The sequence below is a fragment of the Acartia tonsa genome, chromosome 14, assembly GCF_053477335.1.
Source record: "Acartia tonsa isolate MP-2025a chromosome 14, ASM5347733v1, whole genome shotgun sequence".
NCBI classification, from domain to species: domain Eukaryota; kingdom Metazoa; phylum Arthropoda; class Copepoda; order Calanoida; family Acartiidae; genus Acartia; species Acartia tonsa.
The window spans coordinates 35,437,973-35,457,568 of NC_137273.1; the positions used below are offsets into that span (position 1 = coordinate 35,437,973).

The 19,596-nt window shown below is 33.1% G+C and overlaps 2 protein-coding genes across 2 annotated transcripts; both read left to right on the forward strand.

The window, feature by feature from the left end:
• The first annotated feature begins 359 nt into the window (after positions 1-359).
• Positions 360-5,664, forward strand: LOC145305682 (putative ascorbate peroxidase). Its single transcript, XM_080147393.1, has 9 exons — positions 360-438; positions 720-783; positions 1,386-1,525; positions 2,237-2,437; positions 2,576-2,656; positions 3,370-3,453; positions 3,986-4,079; positions 4,609-4,703; positions 5,433-5,664. The coding sequence occupies exons 1-9, from the start codon at positions 374-376 to the stop codon at positions 5,515-5,517; spliced, it is 909 nt and encodes a 302-aa protein (XP_080003519.1). The 5' UTR covers positions 360-373; the 3' UTR covers positions 5,518-5,664.
• Positions 5,665-9,447: 3,783 nt separating this feature from the next.
• On the forward strand, positions 9,448-19,326 carry LOC145305973 (putative ascorbate peroxidase). Its single transcript, XM_080147884.1, has 10 exons — positions 9,448-9,488; positions 9,849-9,920; positions 10,755-10,825; positions 12,240-12,380; positions 12,765-12,965; positions 13,207-13,286; positions 13,617-13,704; positions 14,275-14,443; positions 17,295-17,389; positions 18,491-19,326. Exons 2-10 carry the CDS (start codon positions 9,858-9,860, stop codon positions 18,582-18,584), a joined length of 1,002 nt encoding a protein of 333 aa, XP_080004010.1. The 5' UTR covers positions 9,448-9,488; positions 9,849-9,857; the 3' UTR covers positions 18,585-19,326.
• The last annotated feature ends 270 nt before the right edge of the window (positions 19,327-19,596 follow it).

Below are 19,596 nucleotides of genomic sequence, written 5' to 3' on the forward strand. Positions count from 1 at the left end.
ACGATTCATTCAACTTTAGCTTCCAGACATTACCTTTAAATCTACAGAAGGGGTATTTTTATTTATTATCATTAGGGATATACATTAGGGCACCCCCCCCCCCTAAGTTAGTTTTTTATGCCTAAACCTTGCGGGGTGCCTATATTTCGTACTTGTTAGCCCCTAACAAGTACGAAATATAACCAAACATAACCTTAACTTATAACAAAATAATAAACAAATGAAAAAACACAACTAAAAACTAAACGAATGAGAAATAAAACTTTGGGTACCAGTTTGAATAACAGTCCAATGTACCCCTCCCTGATATACAAATGTTCAATATGATAATATTATAGATAAATTGTATTCTATTTTTTTTCAGAATTATAGTATGCTGCTTAGAATAGTTTTTATTGTCATCTGTCTGACGGCAGCAGTGCAGTGTATAACACCCAGGTTAAAATTAAAATCAGTCAAAATCATCTTTAAAAGTTATTTAACGCATCGTATTACAGATAGCTTTCTGCGGATATTAAAATAAAAAATTATGAGATTAAATCCAGTTTTGTTTTAATATTTGATGAAAATTATCTATAATACGATCTTTTATTCGTGATTTTTCAGTATGGCTGAGAACCGGTTCTAATCCTGCGGAATTAATCGGCTACGAAGCCATACTGAGAAATCTAATTACTAAAATTGCTCTAATGACTGAATTTTGTTTACTATTTGAAAAGAGACCTAAGACGAGTAGACAAGGCTATCAAAAGTTTAGCAAGAAAGAAATCCGCAACATTACTTAGGAAAATATGATTATTTAAACAATAAATATAGAAATATAGATATGTAATACTGATAGCCACCTGGATCTAGTGTTGGGGACCCTTTTCTGCTTGGTTGTATCATCCGAGACTATTGGCTGATATTTAAGACCCAATTGAAAGTCGGCACGGGGTGGAGACATACAGTTTTAGCTTTACCCCTTCCCCCTATATTTACTCTAATATTTAGATGCCCAGCCAAAGAAGAATTGTGCTATAGAAATATTAACAACCCGACAAATTTGTCTAGACGTATATTAGATTTTAATCCCCCCATTTTACCCTCAAAATTCAACCCCTTGGTTTTTGCGAGTCAGGTAAATTTTTTGGACATTTCACAACAAAAATGAGAGGTTTTACCCCCAAAAATTAAGCTGGGTGATTCACCCTTTTCCATGTTACATTTACCCTCAGGGGGTAAATATTTTTGGGGGTTTACGAATTTTGTTGCGCCTTTCAAGACACTTACCCCCCCCCCCCCCCCCCTCCCCTCCATTTTAAGATAAACTATGAAATTGCTTATGGACAGAATACTATCCAATTTAATAAAAAAAATAAAGTTAAAATCATAATCTGATGGACAGACTTGCTTTCCATGACTGTATTGGTGGCTGCGACGGCTGCCTCAACTTCAACAACAAAGATAATGCTGGCCTTCAGGAGGCTGTTAATTCTCTAGAGACTATTTATATTAAGAATAGTTTCAATACTCTGCTATCTAGGTAAGAAATAAGTAACTGTGTTTAATAGTGCCCTTGGAAAATGGGGACAGATGTCACAGCTTTGGGCCTACCTATTCTATTGACGCCATAGTAGAGGGAAAAAGAAAGGGAAGGGGGAAAGAGACCCCCAAGAATGAGATGGGGTAAAGTATATTTCCTGACGTCAATAGAATAAGTAGGCCAAAAGCATCTATCCCCATTTTGCTAGGACAGTATAGAAAGCTACATGAAAATGAAATTATATCCTGCACAACAAGATCTTGCTAGCTAACCACTGGACCGATATGGTTCTTTTTTACAGTGTAGTTCCTTTCTAAAGGTCCAAGGAATGTTATTAAGTGTATCTCCACCGTCCCAAAGGAAATAGCTTGTGGAAAATATTAAGAAATATAAAGTAGTAACATTTTTGTTTGTTTGTCAGTTAAGAATTTCCTAACCACTGAACCAATTGACTTCTCTATTTTACAGAAGCTTCATACAGGTCCCTGGATGGTTTTTGGCTATTATAATTTTTCATTTATGTCTTGGGAAGGCTTTGGTGATTTATCTTGGAAGGTTGGTTGTCCCCACCCCAAAAATAGTTATAAACCTTTCCTGGACCTATGAGAAGCTTCACTGTAACAGAGAACCATATCGGTTCAGTTGTAAGCAAGATCCTCCACTACATACAGGCACAGAGACATCCTCTTACTTTTATATAACCTTTTCCAGAGCTGATTTCTGGGCCTACGCGGGCCAGGCTGGACTAAGACAAGCCATTAGCCGAACTGATGGAGTTGAACAAGCTGATCTGAAGATTAGTTTCCAAACTGGTCGTGTTGATTGTCCTACTGCTCCCTATACAGATGTTGATGTTAAACTGCCAGCTGTTCATCTCAATTATGAAGACCTTGTTGGATTCTTTGCGGACAGGTATGAAGCTATATTTTAAACATGCAAAACATTTTATTTTGAATGAAGAACACTGAACAAGCTGTAGCTCTAATGGGAGCATATATTCTTGTAATAGCTAAAATATTCCATTTCTACTGTATAATACTTTATTGTTAGGTTTGGTATGAACGAAGAACAAGCTGTAGCTCTCATGGGAGCACACACTCTTGGGGGCGCAAAGAAGAAAAATTCTGGATTCAGGAATGTAGACATATTATCATTATATCATTACATTTGATATGTTCTAGGGAACTTTAGGTTGGTCATGGATCTATTTATAAAATTTTGGGTCCCAGTGTAATTTAAAATCCAATGTCCTCTTCCACCTTCATATCAGCGCTATGATATTGTTCTAGAAACTTATTCCCTTTTTTTTCTTTTGTGATAGGGAAGCAGCCGAAAATATTTTAATCTCAAAGAGTAAATACTTTTATTAGACAGGGAGCTACATTAAATATTCTAATACCTAAAGAGAAAGAGAGAGAGACAGAGAGAGACAGAGAGAGACAGAAAGAGAGAGAGAGAGAGAGAGAGAGAGAGAGAGAGAGAGAGAGAGAAAGAAAGAGAGAGAGAAAGAAAGAGAGAAAGAGAGAGAGAATGGGAGAGAGAGTAAAAGAGAGAGTGAGAGAGAGAGAGAGAGAGAGAGAGAGAGAGAGAGAGAGAGAGAGAAAAAAAGAGAGAGAGAGATATAGAAATATAGAGAGAGAGAAAGAAAGATAGAAAGAGAGAGAGAGTGAGAGAAAGAGAGGGAGAGAGAGAGAGAGAAGAAGGGAGATATTGACTATAGATGATTCCTTTTCACAAATTTCTTCCTTTTGTAGCCTAAAACTTTTCAGGGGGGAGAAGTTGAAATAGTTTCTAATTATTTTTTGTCTGTTGTCCTATCACAATTGAATATGTTTACCCAACGGCAGAGGTTCCTGGACATCCGGAGAGGGTAAACTTTTCAACAATAACTATTACAAACTTATGCTCAGCCAATCTTGGAGACAAAGGTAGGTTTAATGCTATTTATACGGGATTTTATGATTCTCCAACCCTTTGATTTCACAACCTTTGTCTAAACGTTTAAACACTTTTAAATTTTATTTTATTCCTGTAGAGTTGTTTAGGATAGGTGAAAGTAGTGGAATCCCTAATTGCTAGAAAGAGCTTCCTGCGGGGGTTAGAAATACACTTTTTATTTCTCAGTGTTTATAATTGTGTGTAACGCAAGTGTACATAAAAAAGCATTGAATAAATCTGCGTTTTCCCTCATAATAATACCTTGTTGAGTATCAATACCTTAACCCTTATTTTGAAACAAAGTTAAAAGTAAGTTTAGGGTTTGCACCCCCCCCCTCAATCGGAGTTGGTATAAAAATAAAACTACCGCCCTAATTTTTTAAAATTTAATTAAATATAAGGGGTGATTTCCGAGCTCGCTAGTATCTTTGAGGTAACGCACCTGAAAACTCTAAAAAAAACTTCCGCTTAAATAATAGTGAAGCTATTCCTCATATAATGTATGCCTTTCTGTCTGTCTAGGAATGTCGGAAGCCAGACGGATCCGAGATGGCAGTGGAATGCTGACCAGAAGAAGACTGGAATGATGCTGAATGCTGATATCTGTATGCTCAAGGTAAATACAGACAAATGTATAGAGTTGCTGCGCTTTAAACTTCGTAGAGCTTAGCATAGGAAAAAATATCCACTCCTTTTATTTTCATTTTTCTAAATAAGGGGTGGGGAGGGTTAGTGCTCGATATGACGTAAAGCAAACAAAAATCTATTTCAATCTGTAGTAAAATTGTAAATTGTTGTATATATTTAATGACGTTTTTATAGCGATGCTGTGGTTATAACATTGTGTCTAATTGTCCTAGGAATCAGTATCTTACAAATATGATGACTTGAAAATGTTTGATGTAAAAAGCCAAAATACTAATGTAATGCCTTTCTGGTTTGAAAATGATTAAAGTCCCTCCACAGATTATGACGTCATACAAAAGAAGCCAATGAGAGGCCAGTATACAATGTAATTGACCAATGGTAAAATGTGTGCTGGCCTCTCATTGGTCATTCTATCTTATGACGTCATAATCTGTCGAGTGACTTTAATTATCTTCTTCTGGTTTTGATTAAAGAATTGATATACATTTTATTTTTAGTATGTTGAAATTGACGACGATGGTAAAAGTTACTGTACATTTGATGAATGTGGGCCTTCGGATGGTGCTAATCTGATTCACAAGTTTGCTAATAGGTAATCCTTGTAGAAAAGTAATAGGATGTCTGTAAGGCTGTGTGTCTGTTTGTACCCAAGGGATCTCGCATACCGCTGAACCAATATAGTTCTCGTTTCACAAGGATGACAACATTCATAAATCCGACGGCCAGAGAAATAAAGATTCTTATACTAAAGTAACATGATGTTTGTCTGTCTGTACCGAAGGATCTCGCTAACTGTTAAATTAATATGGGTCTCCTTTACAGGGTAGCTTCTCAAAAGTTCTGGGAAGGTTTACACCTATATTTGGGAAGGGTACCACCACTCTCTTGAAAAAATGTCAAAAAAGGCCTAAAAAGCATACTATAATAACAGTCGAGGAAGTATTAACTCTCCTTTACAAATCACTTCCCCAAGATAATACAAACAAAACAAGTTTTTAAAAATGTAATCATGAATTAGACAATAAAAAAGGACAGCTTATATATTAGCCGAGTAAATCAATTTTCTCGCTTAAGACAGACGAAAAAACAAAGTGAGTTGCATAACAACATCCAAAATTGAGAATAATATCAGGGCTCGGCAGCTGCGCGTCAGACACAAATGAGCCTTGAATTTAAGCCCCTTTGGATGTTTTGAAAAGAGGTATTTTCATATTTGGATCGGTTTAAAATTGTGAAAGGTCGATTTCCCTCACGCTTGCGGCTTAAAGATGGGTGAGCCAAGAATTATTTCATGTACAAAATTAATTTATTTTTATTTCAGTCAATCATCCTGGTTGGATACTTTTTCCGAAGCCTTTACCATCATGCAAGCTACTGGAAATTTTACCCTTACAAATATACCTTAATCCTATTGTATAAAGTAGTAGGTTTGTTTTTGTCTGATGCTTGTGATCTCAATAACTTCTGAACCGATTTGGTTCTCAATTTTAGGTAAGCTTCACATAGGTCTTGTGATTGTTTTAGGCTATTTAATTTTTAGAATTTTAGTCTTGGGATGGTTTTCTGTTTTTTTTCTAGCCTTTATTTGTCACTTTGAGTACAGAGCTCCTTGATGCTAGGGGCGTAGCCGCTAGTACAACATAAACAAGCCTTTACTTTACATCATGCAACTGGAAATTTTACCCTTACAAATATACCTTGATACAAGTATAATAGAATTAAAGGATTTCTGTGTGTCTGTCTGTGTGTCCAGAGTAGGATCTCGCTAACAGCTCACCGATATGGTTCATTTAATTTTTACTGTAGTTTAACATAGGTCCTGGGAATGTTTATATCTATTTTGGGGGAGGGTACCACCACACCTCCAAGAGAAATAGCCCCTAGACCCCCCCCCCCTACCTAAGTGCCTCTAGTGGCCTTTAGGAGAGTAGACGCTAATACAAAATAAACAACGATAAATAAGTAGCGCAGCAATATAAAAAAAAACATAGAATAAATGAATGAGAAAGACTACTTTTTAGAACTTTTTAGTCAAATGAATTTTCAAATTTTTGTTAATTAAAAAATAGTTTTGTCAATTTCCCTAACATCATTCGGACAGAGTGACGCACAGACAGACAGTACCTGTTGTGATAGACGTCCAAGCTTCAAAGGTTCGAGTAGGGTAATCTAATGTATTTTTTTAAATCTAATGGCAATTGTTGGCTGTTGTTCTATTAAAGATTAAAATGTTTTCATTTCTTTATATTTATCTATAGCTATGCTCCTAGAGGCATCTAGGGGCACTTAAGGAATGGGTGGGAAAGGATCTTAAGTGTCAGACAGACATCCTGGTACTTTTATATAACTATTGTTCTTATTTCTTTTTATTAATTTTAGGCTTATTATTGCTTAACTTATTATAAACATATTTTTCTTGATAAAATGTAAAATAAATAAAATAGATCTAAAAATTGTTATTATATTCTGGACACACAGAAAACTTTCCCGAATTTGTATAAATTTTGAGGAACAAGACTCCAGTGACGTCATATTTTTCTTTCCCGAAAAAGGGAAGGGGGGAAGAAAATCTCTTCAAGGGAAAACCCCCTTTTCTCCCATCTCTTTTTTCTTCCCCCCTTCCCTTTTTTTTCTTTCCACCTTCCCTTTTTCGGGAAAGAAAAATATGACGTAACTGGAGTCTTGTTCCTCAAAATTAATACAAATTCGGGACAGTTTTCTGTGTGTCTTATATTCTGTATTAAATATATATTGTATATAGTATTTTCTTTATTGATAAATTTGTTATTGTCCTTTATTTAATTTTTTTTTATTTTTTTTTTTTTGGGGTGGGGGGTTAAAATCCAACAATTGTTGAAATAACAAATTTTCACCTGATTTGTTATGATTAAAGGATTTGAAAAATTTAGGTTGCTTATAATAACCAAATTTATTGGCAAGTTCGTTCCTACAGTAGAAGGGGAGGGGATGCGGTGAATTGGGTGGGGGTAACGTTGTTTTAGCCAGCTGGGAGTATTATTTTATTAGGGTACATTAAAATTTTTTGTGACATTCAAGTAATTATTTATCACCTATCCCTTTTCTAACTAATGTTCATTTACACCCATTTTTAGAGCTTAATTTAGTCATATTATTGCCGTCAACTTTTTTCGCCCCAAAGCTTTAACCCTCACCCCCCAAACCTGATATATCCCTCTGCACGCTTCTGACTGAAACACAGGTTTTTACATCCTAACTAAAGGGTTGGTTGTCTGTAAAGTAATGTAATAATCAACAATTAATCGCTTTCAGGATAATTTTGTTGTTTGTAAATAATTTGTGATTAAATCCTATCAAGGATTTAAAAGGATTTAAAAGTTCTAAAGACAATGGCCGTTAAATTGATGTACATCCTCAATGATGATAACAAAATTATCCCTTTTGTAGATTACAATTAGTAGTTGAAACGTTTGTACACTCAACTTAATGAACCAACAAATCTTAATTCAATAGATGTCTCCAACGCTGTTTATCCAACAGTATTATAACTTTGGGGACTAGTGTAATAAACAGCCCATTGTTCCCTCCCTAATATCATCATCATTTTTTTCTGCATGTTTTTTTTCTTTTTTTTTATTTTTTTTCTGATGTAATATTTATTTTTTGTCAATATCATTACACAATAGTGTTCCTTTTTTTGGTCAGGGATATGGTAGTAAAGATAGATAATCTCCCCGACCCTAAAACTAAAAGTTTATCCTTAAAGTTTGGGAAAAAGAAGGGTTGTCAATTAATAAAACTGGCATTGTCCCCTCCCTCCCCTCCCTGGTTTTCATGTAGTTTAGTTTATCAGCGTAGCTACTCAGTAAGTTAAAATAATGCAAAATCATGGAAATTTGCTTTTCTTGGTGCTTTCCCAAAAAGTACCTTGTTGAGCACTCAAAACATTGTCCCCTTTTGAAACATTCAAATATTCAAGATCAGGGAGAAAAGGCGGTTTGTTTGTTTTGTTTGTCAGGTTAGGTTATGTTATATTGGGTATTGGGTAACCCTTAAGGTTAGGTCACCGCAGGGATATAACTCCAAATTGGTGTAAGGAATAAGAAATACTATCACCCCCCCTCCCTATCCCTCCACACCTTTATCTTTTTTCAAATTCGAAATTACTTAGCTGCTTTTGAACAAAATAGTTCTTGTTTTATTATTTTTTGCAACAATAATAAACAATGCACATATGTGCAATTTACGTAAATTGTCAAACAACAAGGATACCAACATACATAAGTGGCGAAGCACAAAAAATTATGGATAAGAATGCGAAAAATGTAAAAATAGATAAGAACCTGCCTAGAAGCAGTCCGACCGCCATGGACGTTTTATACTTAATTGTACTTCATATTGATGGGAGTGTTGACAATAAGTTTCAGCCTTTTATCTTTTATAGGAGCCGAGAAAATAACGTTTTAGAGGGACAGACGGACATTTTAAATTATAGAGTTGCTTCGCTATTAAAAAGGTAAAAAAATAAGATAACACACAAAAGATCATTGTTTAAATTTCATCTGTTTTTATTGTAGAAAAAAATTGGTTGACGTCTTTTTTTATTATTCAACAACATTCATTTTTTAACTGTATTGGCTACGGCCCTAGCCTTTGATACTATGAAAAAAGCTTCTCCGAAAAAAACAAACTATTATATATTTGTTAGCTTCATTAAGGAAACTAGATTTTTCAACTGCTATTTTAAATGTATTTTCTTTTTTTGTGAGCGTTTCCCTTACCAATGAGTATTCTTACTTTAACTTTAAGTCCGCCAGTCTGTCGGCTTGTCAGTGATGCAATGAGTTAATGAGATTATCGAGAAGTTACTCCTTGCAAATTAGTTTTTCCTATATCAATAATTCACATGGTCTAATATTATGCTTTTAGAACTCTGCATCCAATCTGTTACATAATTTGCTGTCTGTCTGTTAGTCTGTATGTAAGAAATTTTAATATTTTTATGTCTTTGCCTTGCTGCATATGGATGTTCTCATCCTCTTTTGATAATTACCCTTATTGGAAACAAGATGCAAATAATAAAATCAGCTGGTTTTATTTACAAATTATTTGATCAAAAGACACATCATACGATTCTAATTGAAACTACACTCTATATCGAAAATATGTGATAGGTCAAGTTTAAAACGAGACAACGTTTTCTCAGTTCACTTTCGAATACCCAACTATATTTTTTAATAGACTTTATATTTTACAATATATACTAAAATTATAATCTAAATCCTAATCTAAAGGCAAGACAAGTGTAAAATATTTATTGATTAAATTGGGGTATAAATATGAATCTTATACTTTCTTCAGTGCAGTTAGTTTTTCTGAATTCTGGAGAAAAACATTTGTAAGTACATAGCTTATATTCTTATTACTTTGTATATGAATCATTAAATTAATTCAGATACAATGAACCTTGTCTATTCTCAATTAGTGGGTAAGGCCCCGTAGAGGCCTCCAGGGGCACTTGAGGAAAGGGTTTGCTTTTAAAAAGGAAAAATAGAAAAACAAGTGGGGTAATCTTGGAAGCATGGATGTAACTTATCTAAAAAAAATTTAAAACCTTCACTGGACCTAAAAAAAAGCTTCATTGCGAAGGCCAGAGAACCATATTGGTCCAGAAGTTGGCAAGACCCTAAGCTACAAACATACAGACCCACAGATAGACCGTCTGTTACTTTTATATCCTAATTGTGTTAATTTATAGATTTTCTGAATGATTTTGAAAACTTTGCTGGTAGTCAGTTGCTTAACTGTAGCTGTTCAGTGCATTACACAAAGGAAAAAGTCAAAACATCATTTGAATATAAATAAGGAAGTAGGGTATAACTAACTTGGGTGCTTTCCCTTGAGACTAAAAAGTACAAACACCCCATCCCCTAATTACTTTAAATTAATTTAAATATTTTTCTTTATACTGACCCTGAAGATGACCCTAACCATGCGTGGCTCAATGCTTGATTACCCCCCCCCCCTCTTTCCTTATTTATAATTTCTTTAAAATAAAGGGAGCCAGGGCTAAAAAAACTAGTTTTAATCTTATGATTGTACATTTCTACATTCATAGAAAGCGGTTTATAATACAATGCTAGACATAGTTTTTTCGTATTGATGAGAACCGGTTCCTATCCACCGGATTCAAATGAATACGAGAAATATCATTAGGATGGAATATACTATGAAAACTAGTTTTAATCTTATAATTGTACATTCTATATCCGCGGAAAGCCGTTTATAATACGATACGAGAAATAACTATTAAATATTTATCTTTATACTGCCCCTGAAGATGACCCTAACTATGCGTGGCTCAATGCTTAATTCCCCCCCCCCCCTCTTTCCATATTTATAATTTCTTTAAAACAAAGGGAGCTAGGTTTTCTGTACTTCATAAGGCACTTGGAGGAAACCACCCCATCAATCTAAATAATTTAGAGTTAGATAATAAAAGGATTATCATTTTATTAATTGTTATATTTTAATTTTTACTCTAAAGATGATACACCCAAAATAGATCATTGTATTTTAGCCAAAGTTGAAAGATTATTGTACAATTTTTTTGGCTTATGCTGAAAACTTTCTATTGAAATGATGTTTAACTGTTTTACTTACTAGTGAACTGAATAAAATTGATGAAGCCCTACAACCTCTTGTTTCTTCAAGAAAATCTGCTCCAGTCTTAGTCAGGATAATTCATATGTATCATAAAACGTGAAGGATTTCATAGTAAATTCCATCCTAATGATATTTCTCGTATTCATTCGAATCCGGAGGATAGGAACCGGTTCTCATCAATACGAAAAAACTATGTCTAGCATCGTATTATAAACCGCTTTCTATGAATATAGAAATGTACAGTCATATATCTAATAATTATTCTATATCCGCGGAAAGCGGTTTATAATACGATGAAAGAAATAACTATTTCATGATTTTGTGTGATGTAATATTATATCCATATCTTCAACTGAGGGTTATACAATTTTTAAAAGCGAAGCTTTTCTATGATTAGGGTCGGTCCGTACGTCCGTCCGTCCGTCCGAGATAGTTTGCATTTATTCGTTAATTTAGGCATGTTAGAATTGTCCTATCGATTTCAAACTTTGCATGGTGATTCCTGTAGTAGTTAGGTACGATTTAGAAAGCATAGCAACTCTATAATCGTTACCAGAATGTTCCTATGTCCATTTTAAACATGTTGATTTTTTTTAACTTTTTTAATAACAATTTTTTATGTGATAAAATCATCCGATCGATCTGATTTTTTGATTACTGATTCCTATTACAATAAGGTACAATATTATGAGCGAAGCATCTCTATAATCAAGTATTAAAATGTCAGTATGTCCTTAAACAGAATTCTGTATTTAAGAAGTTTTGCAACAAATTTACGTATAATTTTGTCAAACCTTATATTTTCATATTTTGTATATTCAGTTCTGACACTCAACAAAAGTTAATGTTCGTCTGTCATATCGTTTCAGAGCTTCGCTTTTATGGATGTTTTCATCCTTGTTTATTTCAAAACAATAGGATCCTCGACTGAAGTTAATGATTAAGTTATTATTTTCATTTAGGTTATAAAAAATTTTTCTTCTCACAGATCTTTGGTTTTAGAGAGAGAATTATAATAATCCTATTATATAGAATAGTAAGCTTTTTTTGTTTGTAGCAAAGGATCTCGCTAACCACTAAACTGACCTGGTTCCCATTTACAATGAAGCTTTGTATGGGTCCTGAGATGGTTATAGGCTATTCTATTTTTTTTTATAAATAAGTCTTGGTATGGTTTTAGGCTATTTTTCACCCTTCAATACACCTTCAAAAATATAACTCCTAGATGCTAGGGGTGCAGCTGCTAGTATCCTTATACAAAGATAAGGATATCACAATATATGCCATTTGCTAATGCAGGGATAATATTTTAAAGATTTTCTCTCCAAATCTTAAAAACTTTTTCCTGGATGCAAAATAGTTCTACAAATCTTATTGCAGTCTTCAAGAGAATAAGAGCAATCAGTTTCTTATTTTATTTTGTATACCTGAATATCTTCTCGAGGACCACAAAAGACATATATTATCATATTTATTGAAATTGCAGACTTGCTTTCCATGATTGTGTTGGTGGATGTGATGGCTGTATCAATGTGAACAATCCTGACAATGCTGGCCTTAAACCAATTATTCAAGATTTGGAGGCCATCTATAAATCTAATGGCTTAAAGTTTGTATTATCCAGGTCCAGCAATATTGGCCATTTCAAAAAATTAAAAATACTTATACAAACTGACATAATTGTAGGCTTTTAACACCAGATCAGCAGAATCTTCATATGCTTTCACGTAGTAATCATTAGAAAAAACGGCCTTCAATTTTTTGGAACAGCCAGGACTATATAATTACTATGTGGGAATATATGTAGATTCAGTTAAACAGATGTTTTATAATTTAGGAGGTTCTTAATTAGATAAAATCAAATTTTATGATCAAAAGGAGCTATTTCTCATCTAATACAGAATTTGTCACTTTGAACTATTCAAACATAAAACATTAAAAGCATTATATTTGGGAAGTTATTCTAATATATATATGTAACATGTTCCTAAAAGCAATCCTTTTTCAGAGCTGATTTTTGGGCCTATGCTGGGCAAGCTGCATTGAGACAGACTGTTGACTGGACAAAGGGTGTTGAGCAATCTGAATTGAAAATAAGCTTTCAAACTGGTCGTGTAGATTGTCCAACCTCTCCCTATACCAAAGCTGATGTTGAACTTCCTTCTTCTAATCTGAACTATGAGCAGCTGATAGAATTCTATGATACCAGGTTAGAGCATTTGGATTATTCACTAAAAGTCCATTGGGACTACTAGTGAAGCCTCCAACCCCTTCTTTTTATAAAGATTTGCAGCAATAGATTACCACTGGTTTAGACCCTGAAGCATAAAGGGTTAGTGCTTTTAAAGTTAAGATAAGAAATAGATATATACATTAAACTTTATATGCCCACAAATATTAGGATAACAATGTAATGATTTGAATAAAATAATAGCTGTATTACTTACAAGGTTTGGTATGACTGATGAACAGGCTGTTGCACTGATGGGTGCTCACACTCTTGGTTATGCTCACAGACAAAATTCTGGATTCAGGAATGTAAATTGTTTTCTCGTATTTGAATCCAGTGGATAGGAACCGGTTCTCATCCATACGAAAAAACTATGTCAGATATCTAATTCCACAACTTGGCTTGGCTAAACAGTTTGATTGACAAAAGGATTATGACTACATTAAGAATTTGCAACAATTTTTAGGTCCAAATGCAACTTTTCTCATTTTGGCTTATCTTAAAGTCTTAGGATACTAAGTAGAGCTTTTAACATTGTTAAATATTATTCATCCAGCATACAATAATAATTTAAATAATTGGAGATCAATACTTGCTATATTTATTATTGAAACAATGACATCCGATACCTCAGTGGTATGTGGGTACCAAAAGAAGAAAGTTTCCAATTCAACAACAACTATTACAAATACATGCAGGAACTACCCTGGTGGCAAAGGTGAAGGCAAATTATAAACAAAATTTAACATCTAAGCACAAAATCATATCAAGGATTTTCCTAAATGTACAGAGAATTATATTATTTTTTGCCTTTCTGGGTAAATCTTTAGAAAGTTATTTAAACAGCAAATTTTACCACTAAAGTTAAGAGGATTTGATTTTAACAACCCATGGAGAGAGAGGACATAAGACTGCATATCAAGAGTTTTAATAGTTATTTCTTGCCTAACAGTATATACAGCTTTAAAAAGTTTGAAATCAGATATTTTATTCCCGAGATTCCGAACAATATCCAGTGGATTAAAACTGGTTCTCATCCTTACAAAGAAATATGTCAAGCATTTTATTATAAACAGTTTTCTACAAACATAAAAATGTACAATCATAAGATTAAAAATGATTTTTTTTAAGCTCATGCCTTTGGCATCAGGGGGCGAATAAAATGGTTTAAATCTTATAAATGTTCATTTTACATCCCTGGAAAGCTGTTTATAGTACGATGCAAGAAATAACTTATATCTCATTTGTTGGCTACAAATAAGCCCCAAGCTAAACTATTTAATCATAGGAATGCTGGAAACAACACAGATCCAAGATGGCAGTGGCAAGCAACAGTGATGGGAACCCAGTCTGCTAGTAGGCTAGTTGGGGACCTTGGAAAACCCACCCGGCGGCCAATTAGAGCACCAAAACCAGAATATTTAATGAGTCTAAATGCGGATTTTTGTATGCTAATGGTATGTACCTGGGCTTAGGAGATACCTATTATTTACTAAGTATATTTGCGATTACTTTTATTTAATGAAATCTTCCAATTTTTAACATGTTCAAAACGGCCTGTGGTATTGCATCAAGATCCATGACAGATCTATATAGGAAATAAACGTCTATAATCGAGCTCGAATCTTCCAAGCTTATGGTGTATAAAACTCATAGTGCTCCAATAATCCCTATTAAATTCTCATTGACCAGAACATTAAGACCCATTATTCTACTTTTAGCATCATAAATTCAGTTTTTTAATTCATGTTGCTATTTAAATAACATTGAAGTATTTGATTTCTATTCATAAAACAGAAAACTTAAATTTATAATATAGTAAATCTAAGAAAACTTAGTTTTAAAATGAAATGATTCATGCGACACTCCCGTAATGTGGTCAGATATTAAACTAAACATTTCAACCCTTTGAGGATGATAAATTGAAATGAAGAATATTAGGATTTCAATCTTTAAAATAAGATAAAAAAATGGAGCAAAACGTTAAATCGTGTATTGTTACATTGGGTGTAAATATAAAACTAATAATTACTGATTAAATATATATTAAAAAGATATTCTAACGTAAAATGAAAAGTCGAATCATTATGTGTAACGTATATATGAAGAGAGAGAAAAAGAGAAGGAGCAAGAGAGATAGAAAGAGAAAGGGGGGAGACCGAGAGCAAACGGGGGAATGAGAGAGAGAGAGACAGGTTTGGGGAGGGGGGAGTGAGAGAAAGAAAGAGAGAGAGAAAAGAGACGGGGGGGGGGGGGTGTAGTAACATAATGAATCATAGGCATTATAATTTTATTACAAGCTGAATTTGAAGAGATGATAAAATGAACATTTAATTGAAGAATAGGAGAATAAAATTTGTAAGGCAAAGAGCGATAGTATTTAAAAAGAGTAATTATCTCTGATAATTAATAACATTAACAAGGATGACAAAATCCGTAAAAGAGAAACATTAATCAATTCTACTAAAGAACATTTAGATTTCAGCAAAAATTTAAGTAAATATGTCATTTAATAGCTTAAATAAAAGTTATTTTATTTGGACATACTAACGTAATGGTGATAGGGCTATCAGAACTATTTGTTAGGGACGTACGGATGGACAGATCAACCCCCACTGTAGAAAAGTTTGGCTTTTAACAAGAAATAGATCATTAACATTATACAACCCTTTTACCCCATTTCCTTCCCTCTTACTGAATGAATTAACTGACCAATAAATGAGGTCCATACTGTCAAGCTATAAAGGGAATATTAACACAATTTTCAGCCATTGAATAGCAAATGAGAAAATCACTTTTTCCTCTAATCCTAGCCAACAGACGAACGGACGGACATTTTGAATTATAAATAAGCAATAAGCAATTATAATAACAAATGTCTATTATAATCTTGATTAAAAATTTACGCCATCTAATTTTTAAAGCAGCTGAGAAAACAAATATTTTAGAGTGAATTATAGAGTAAGAAGGATAATTTCAATTCCAAAATTTTTTTCCTCAGGGAAGGAGGTAACATATGACTGTAAATTACACTGTTAACCAAAGTTTAGTAACCACTTTGACTAAAAAACTTAATCAGTGTTTCGTCAGTTCTAAACAAGAAGATCCCTGAGTTTAAAAATCATCAACAAGGATGATAATGTCCATAAGTAGCAAAAATCCTAATTGTAAAAGTAAAACACAAAAGCAAAAAGAAGAAAACGCGGCATAACCGACAGACAGACGAACGATGATCAGTGTAGTGGTCATACAAATCTTCACACAAAATATTAGTAGACTTTAGACAGAATAACGGACTAAGTAAGGAATAAAACTTTTAAAGTTTAAATTAATTGACTTCGCTACTAACATTTAACAGGTAAATAAGGATGACAACATCCATAACAATAGAAGCTCTTGAATTAAAAAAAAAAAAAAAAGGCAAAGCAAATAAAAGCAAAAAGGGTGCACAACATACATACATATAAAGTAATGATGCATAGTGAATCTTTACACAAAAAAAGATCTTTGATAAAAGCTGGGAAAATTATTTAAGAGCATTACCGATAGACCGACAGACAATATTATTCTTAGAGTAGAGGTGCATTGGTCAGCAAACATAAAATAAGTCTTTTGTCTAAACCCTGAAAGATCGGGCCCTCTACAAATTCTTAACTGATCGGATTTTATACCTTAATAATTGCATTAGCCTTCTACCTTTCCAGTACGGATATTTAATATTCTCAAGAGCAATACAGACCAGCGAACAACGTGAGCTGTAGGCTAGTTATAGATATCCAACACCATTATCAGCAAGTTATACATATGTGATAATCATCTGTAAAGATGCAGATCAAAAAGCTGTGTTTTTAGATCACCGAAATCTGTTTCTTTGTATTAAATTTTTAAGAAAAACACATTTTTCAATCCCTTAATTATATAGGAATAGTAGACAATCTTTGCTAATGACTATATCATGGCATCCTTCTCTTTATAAGGAAATTTTAAAATTCTACTTTCTCTTAAACCAAATGGGTGTGGAAAGAAAAATACACCTCATCCCTATGACATTGTTAGGATTTAAGTGAATTTGAATTTAAATGTACATTTGTTTAAATCAAAAGATCCTATGATACTAAATTGAAGAATGTTATAAAATTTCACATTATGTAAAATCCTGAAAATGTTGTAGGGATAGATTATACTATTCTAGCCCTAGGGGGCTCTTATCCTGTAGGGCTAAAAACTACTAAATAATGCATTTTTTTTACAGCTATCCACTAAATTAATATCTTTGGAAACATTCTGTCTATATTCTATAATTTTAAGGATTTGAAACTTAATAAAGATGGATTTAGCAGTTGTAACATTGGCAATTGTGGCTTTTCTGATGGTGCTAACCTGGTCAAAAAGTATGCTGAAAGGTAAAGATAGGTTCTCATCTTACATTAAAGCAACAGGATGTCTGTATCTTATTTTTGTAGCAAATTAAACAATTAGGTTCTCCTGTCCAGCAAAGCGTCTTATAGGTCTAGAGAAGGTTAAAATAAAGCCTAAAAAAAAGGAGAACCCTCCAGGACATTATGAGATCAACAAACTGCTTGAATATAAAATCTAGCATTTTAAAGAAGATTTTCAATAATATAGGCATAGCTCTAAACATTCCAAAACCTACTGAGAAAAGTTTTGTTTAATTCTTTTTGTTAAACATTAAAATTAAAGTTGGGTAGGTAAGAGTCAATACTCCAGGCACTCGAGGCAAATCCACATATGTTAATATTAACAATAGCTTAGACTCTAGCAAATAAGGACTAAAGCTTATAAATAGCAGGGTGATGGAACTTCCAATTACCTTATTTAAAGATTAAATAAGTTAGATTTTAAAGTTTTTTCTTGTGAGGGTGGAAGAACCCTTCCTCAAAATAAAACGAGTAAGAATTTTTTGACTGAAAGGAAACAATTTCGATTCAGCGTTTTATGAGACTCTTTGAAACAGACACACAGACAGACATCCTGTTACTATCCTATATAAGAATGATATACTATATTAGTTGAATTTGTGATCAAATTTTTTTAAGCTGAGCCAATTACAAAATATCCTTTTAAAAACATTATTAATAAGTATAGTTTTTGGAAGCTCTTTAAAGTGCCTAAACGACGTCATATCAGACTATTAATATATGGTTTAATTTTGGATTTTTCGGTCCATCTGTTTTTAAATTTATCGCCCTTTTTTAGGCACTAAATTAAAAACCTTTAGGCCGAAAAATCCAGAATTACGTCATTTTAGAATAATGGAGAACACAGCTCAGTAAAAGTGTCGGACTGATTATGACGTAAAAAAAATTATCCAATGAGAGGCCACTAAAAATTTTACCATTGGTTCATAATGGCTTCTCATTGGCTAATTTTTTTTACGTCATAATCAGTCCGACACTTTTAGTGTGTTCATAATGGATTATTGTTATATATGACGTCATTTTCTATAGGCACTTTAAAGAGCTTCTTTCTTATTTTTGTTTTAGTCAATCACTGTGGTTGGAGAAGTTTTCCGAAGCATTCACCATCATGCAGTCCAATGGTGGAACTGTTAAGCTTTGGCCCGTCAAACCAGTCTAATAGTTATTCATCGTATCGTATTATAGACAGCTTTCTGCGGATAGTAAAACGATAAATTGTAAGAATAATGCTTGTTTTGTTAGCCCCGAAGTCCTAGGGTAACAAAACTGTTAGTAATATCATTATTTTTCATTTTACTATTCTTAGAAAATTGTCTATAATATGATGTGATACATGATTTTTTTAGTATGGATGAGAACCGGTTCTAATCCAGTGGATATTAATCGGTTTCGAAGCCATACTGGAATAATAATACCTTGGTTTTCCTTTAGATTTAAATCTTCTTTCCTTCTCATTTTAATTCAGCTTAGTCATTGATTGTTAAACCAAAAAAGAAACCTATTTTTCCAGAATGGCTGCAAAACCGATTGATGTCCGCTGTAGTAGAAGCGGTTCTCAGCCATACTAAAAAATCATGTATAGCAACATATTACAGACAGTTTTCCATTAATATTTTAAATAATCATAAAATTAAGACCAGTTTTGTTATCCTAGGCCTTCAGCCCCTTGGGAATAACAAAACTGGTTTAAGCCAAAAAAAATATTCTAATATCCGCGGAAAGCTGTCTATAATTCGTTGCGATTCATAAATATTCCTTTTCCTTTTTATTTAGCAATAGTCTTTTCGCAAATATCCTTACATAAAAATCTCGAAACCTTTCCAATTGTTTATTTCAAATTATGTTCCTTTAACATTCATCTTTAATTGTAATTTTAAATTTCAATAAAATTGTGGCAATTTTACAGTGTTTTATTTTAAAACAAGGATTATAACGTTCACTAGTAGCGAACCATAACATAACACAATCATTGAACGAATATTAAAAAGATGACACAATTCGTAAAAAAAAAGCAAAAAAAATAGTAAAAACTATTTTCTTATTTTCATAAAAAAATCTTTATGTGAAAATAAAATAGCCTGAAACCAGGGCCTATGTTAAGCTTACCTAAAACAGAGAACCTAATCTGATCATTAGTTATTGAGATCTTAAGCTTCAGACAAAAAAGCGTA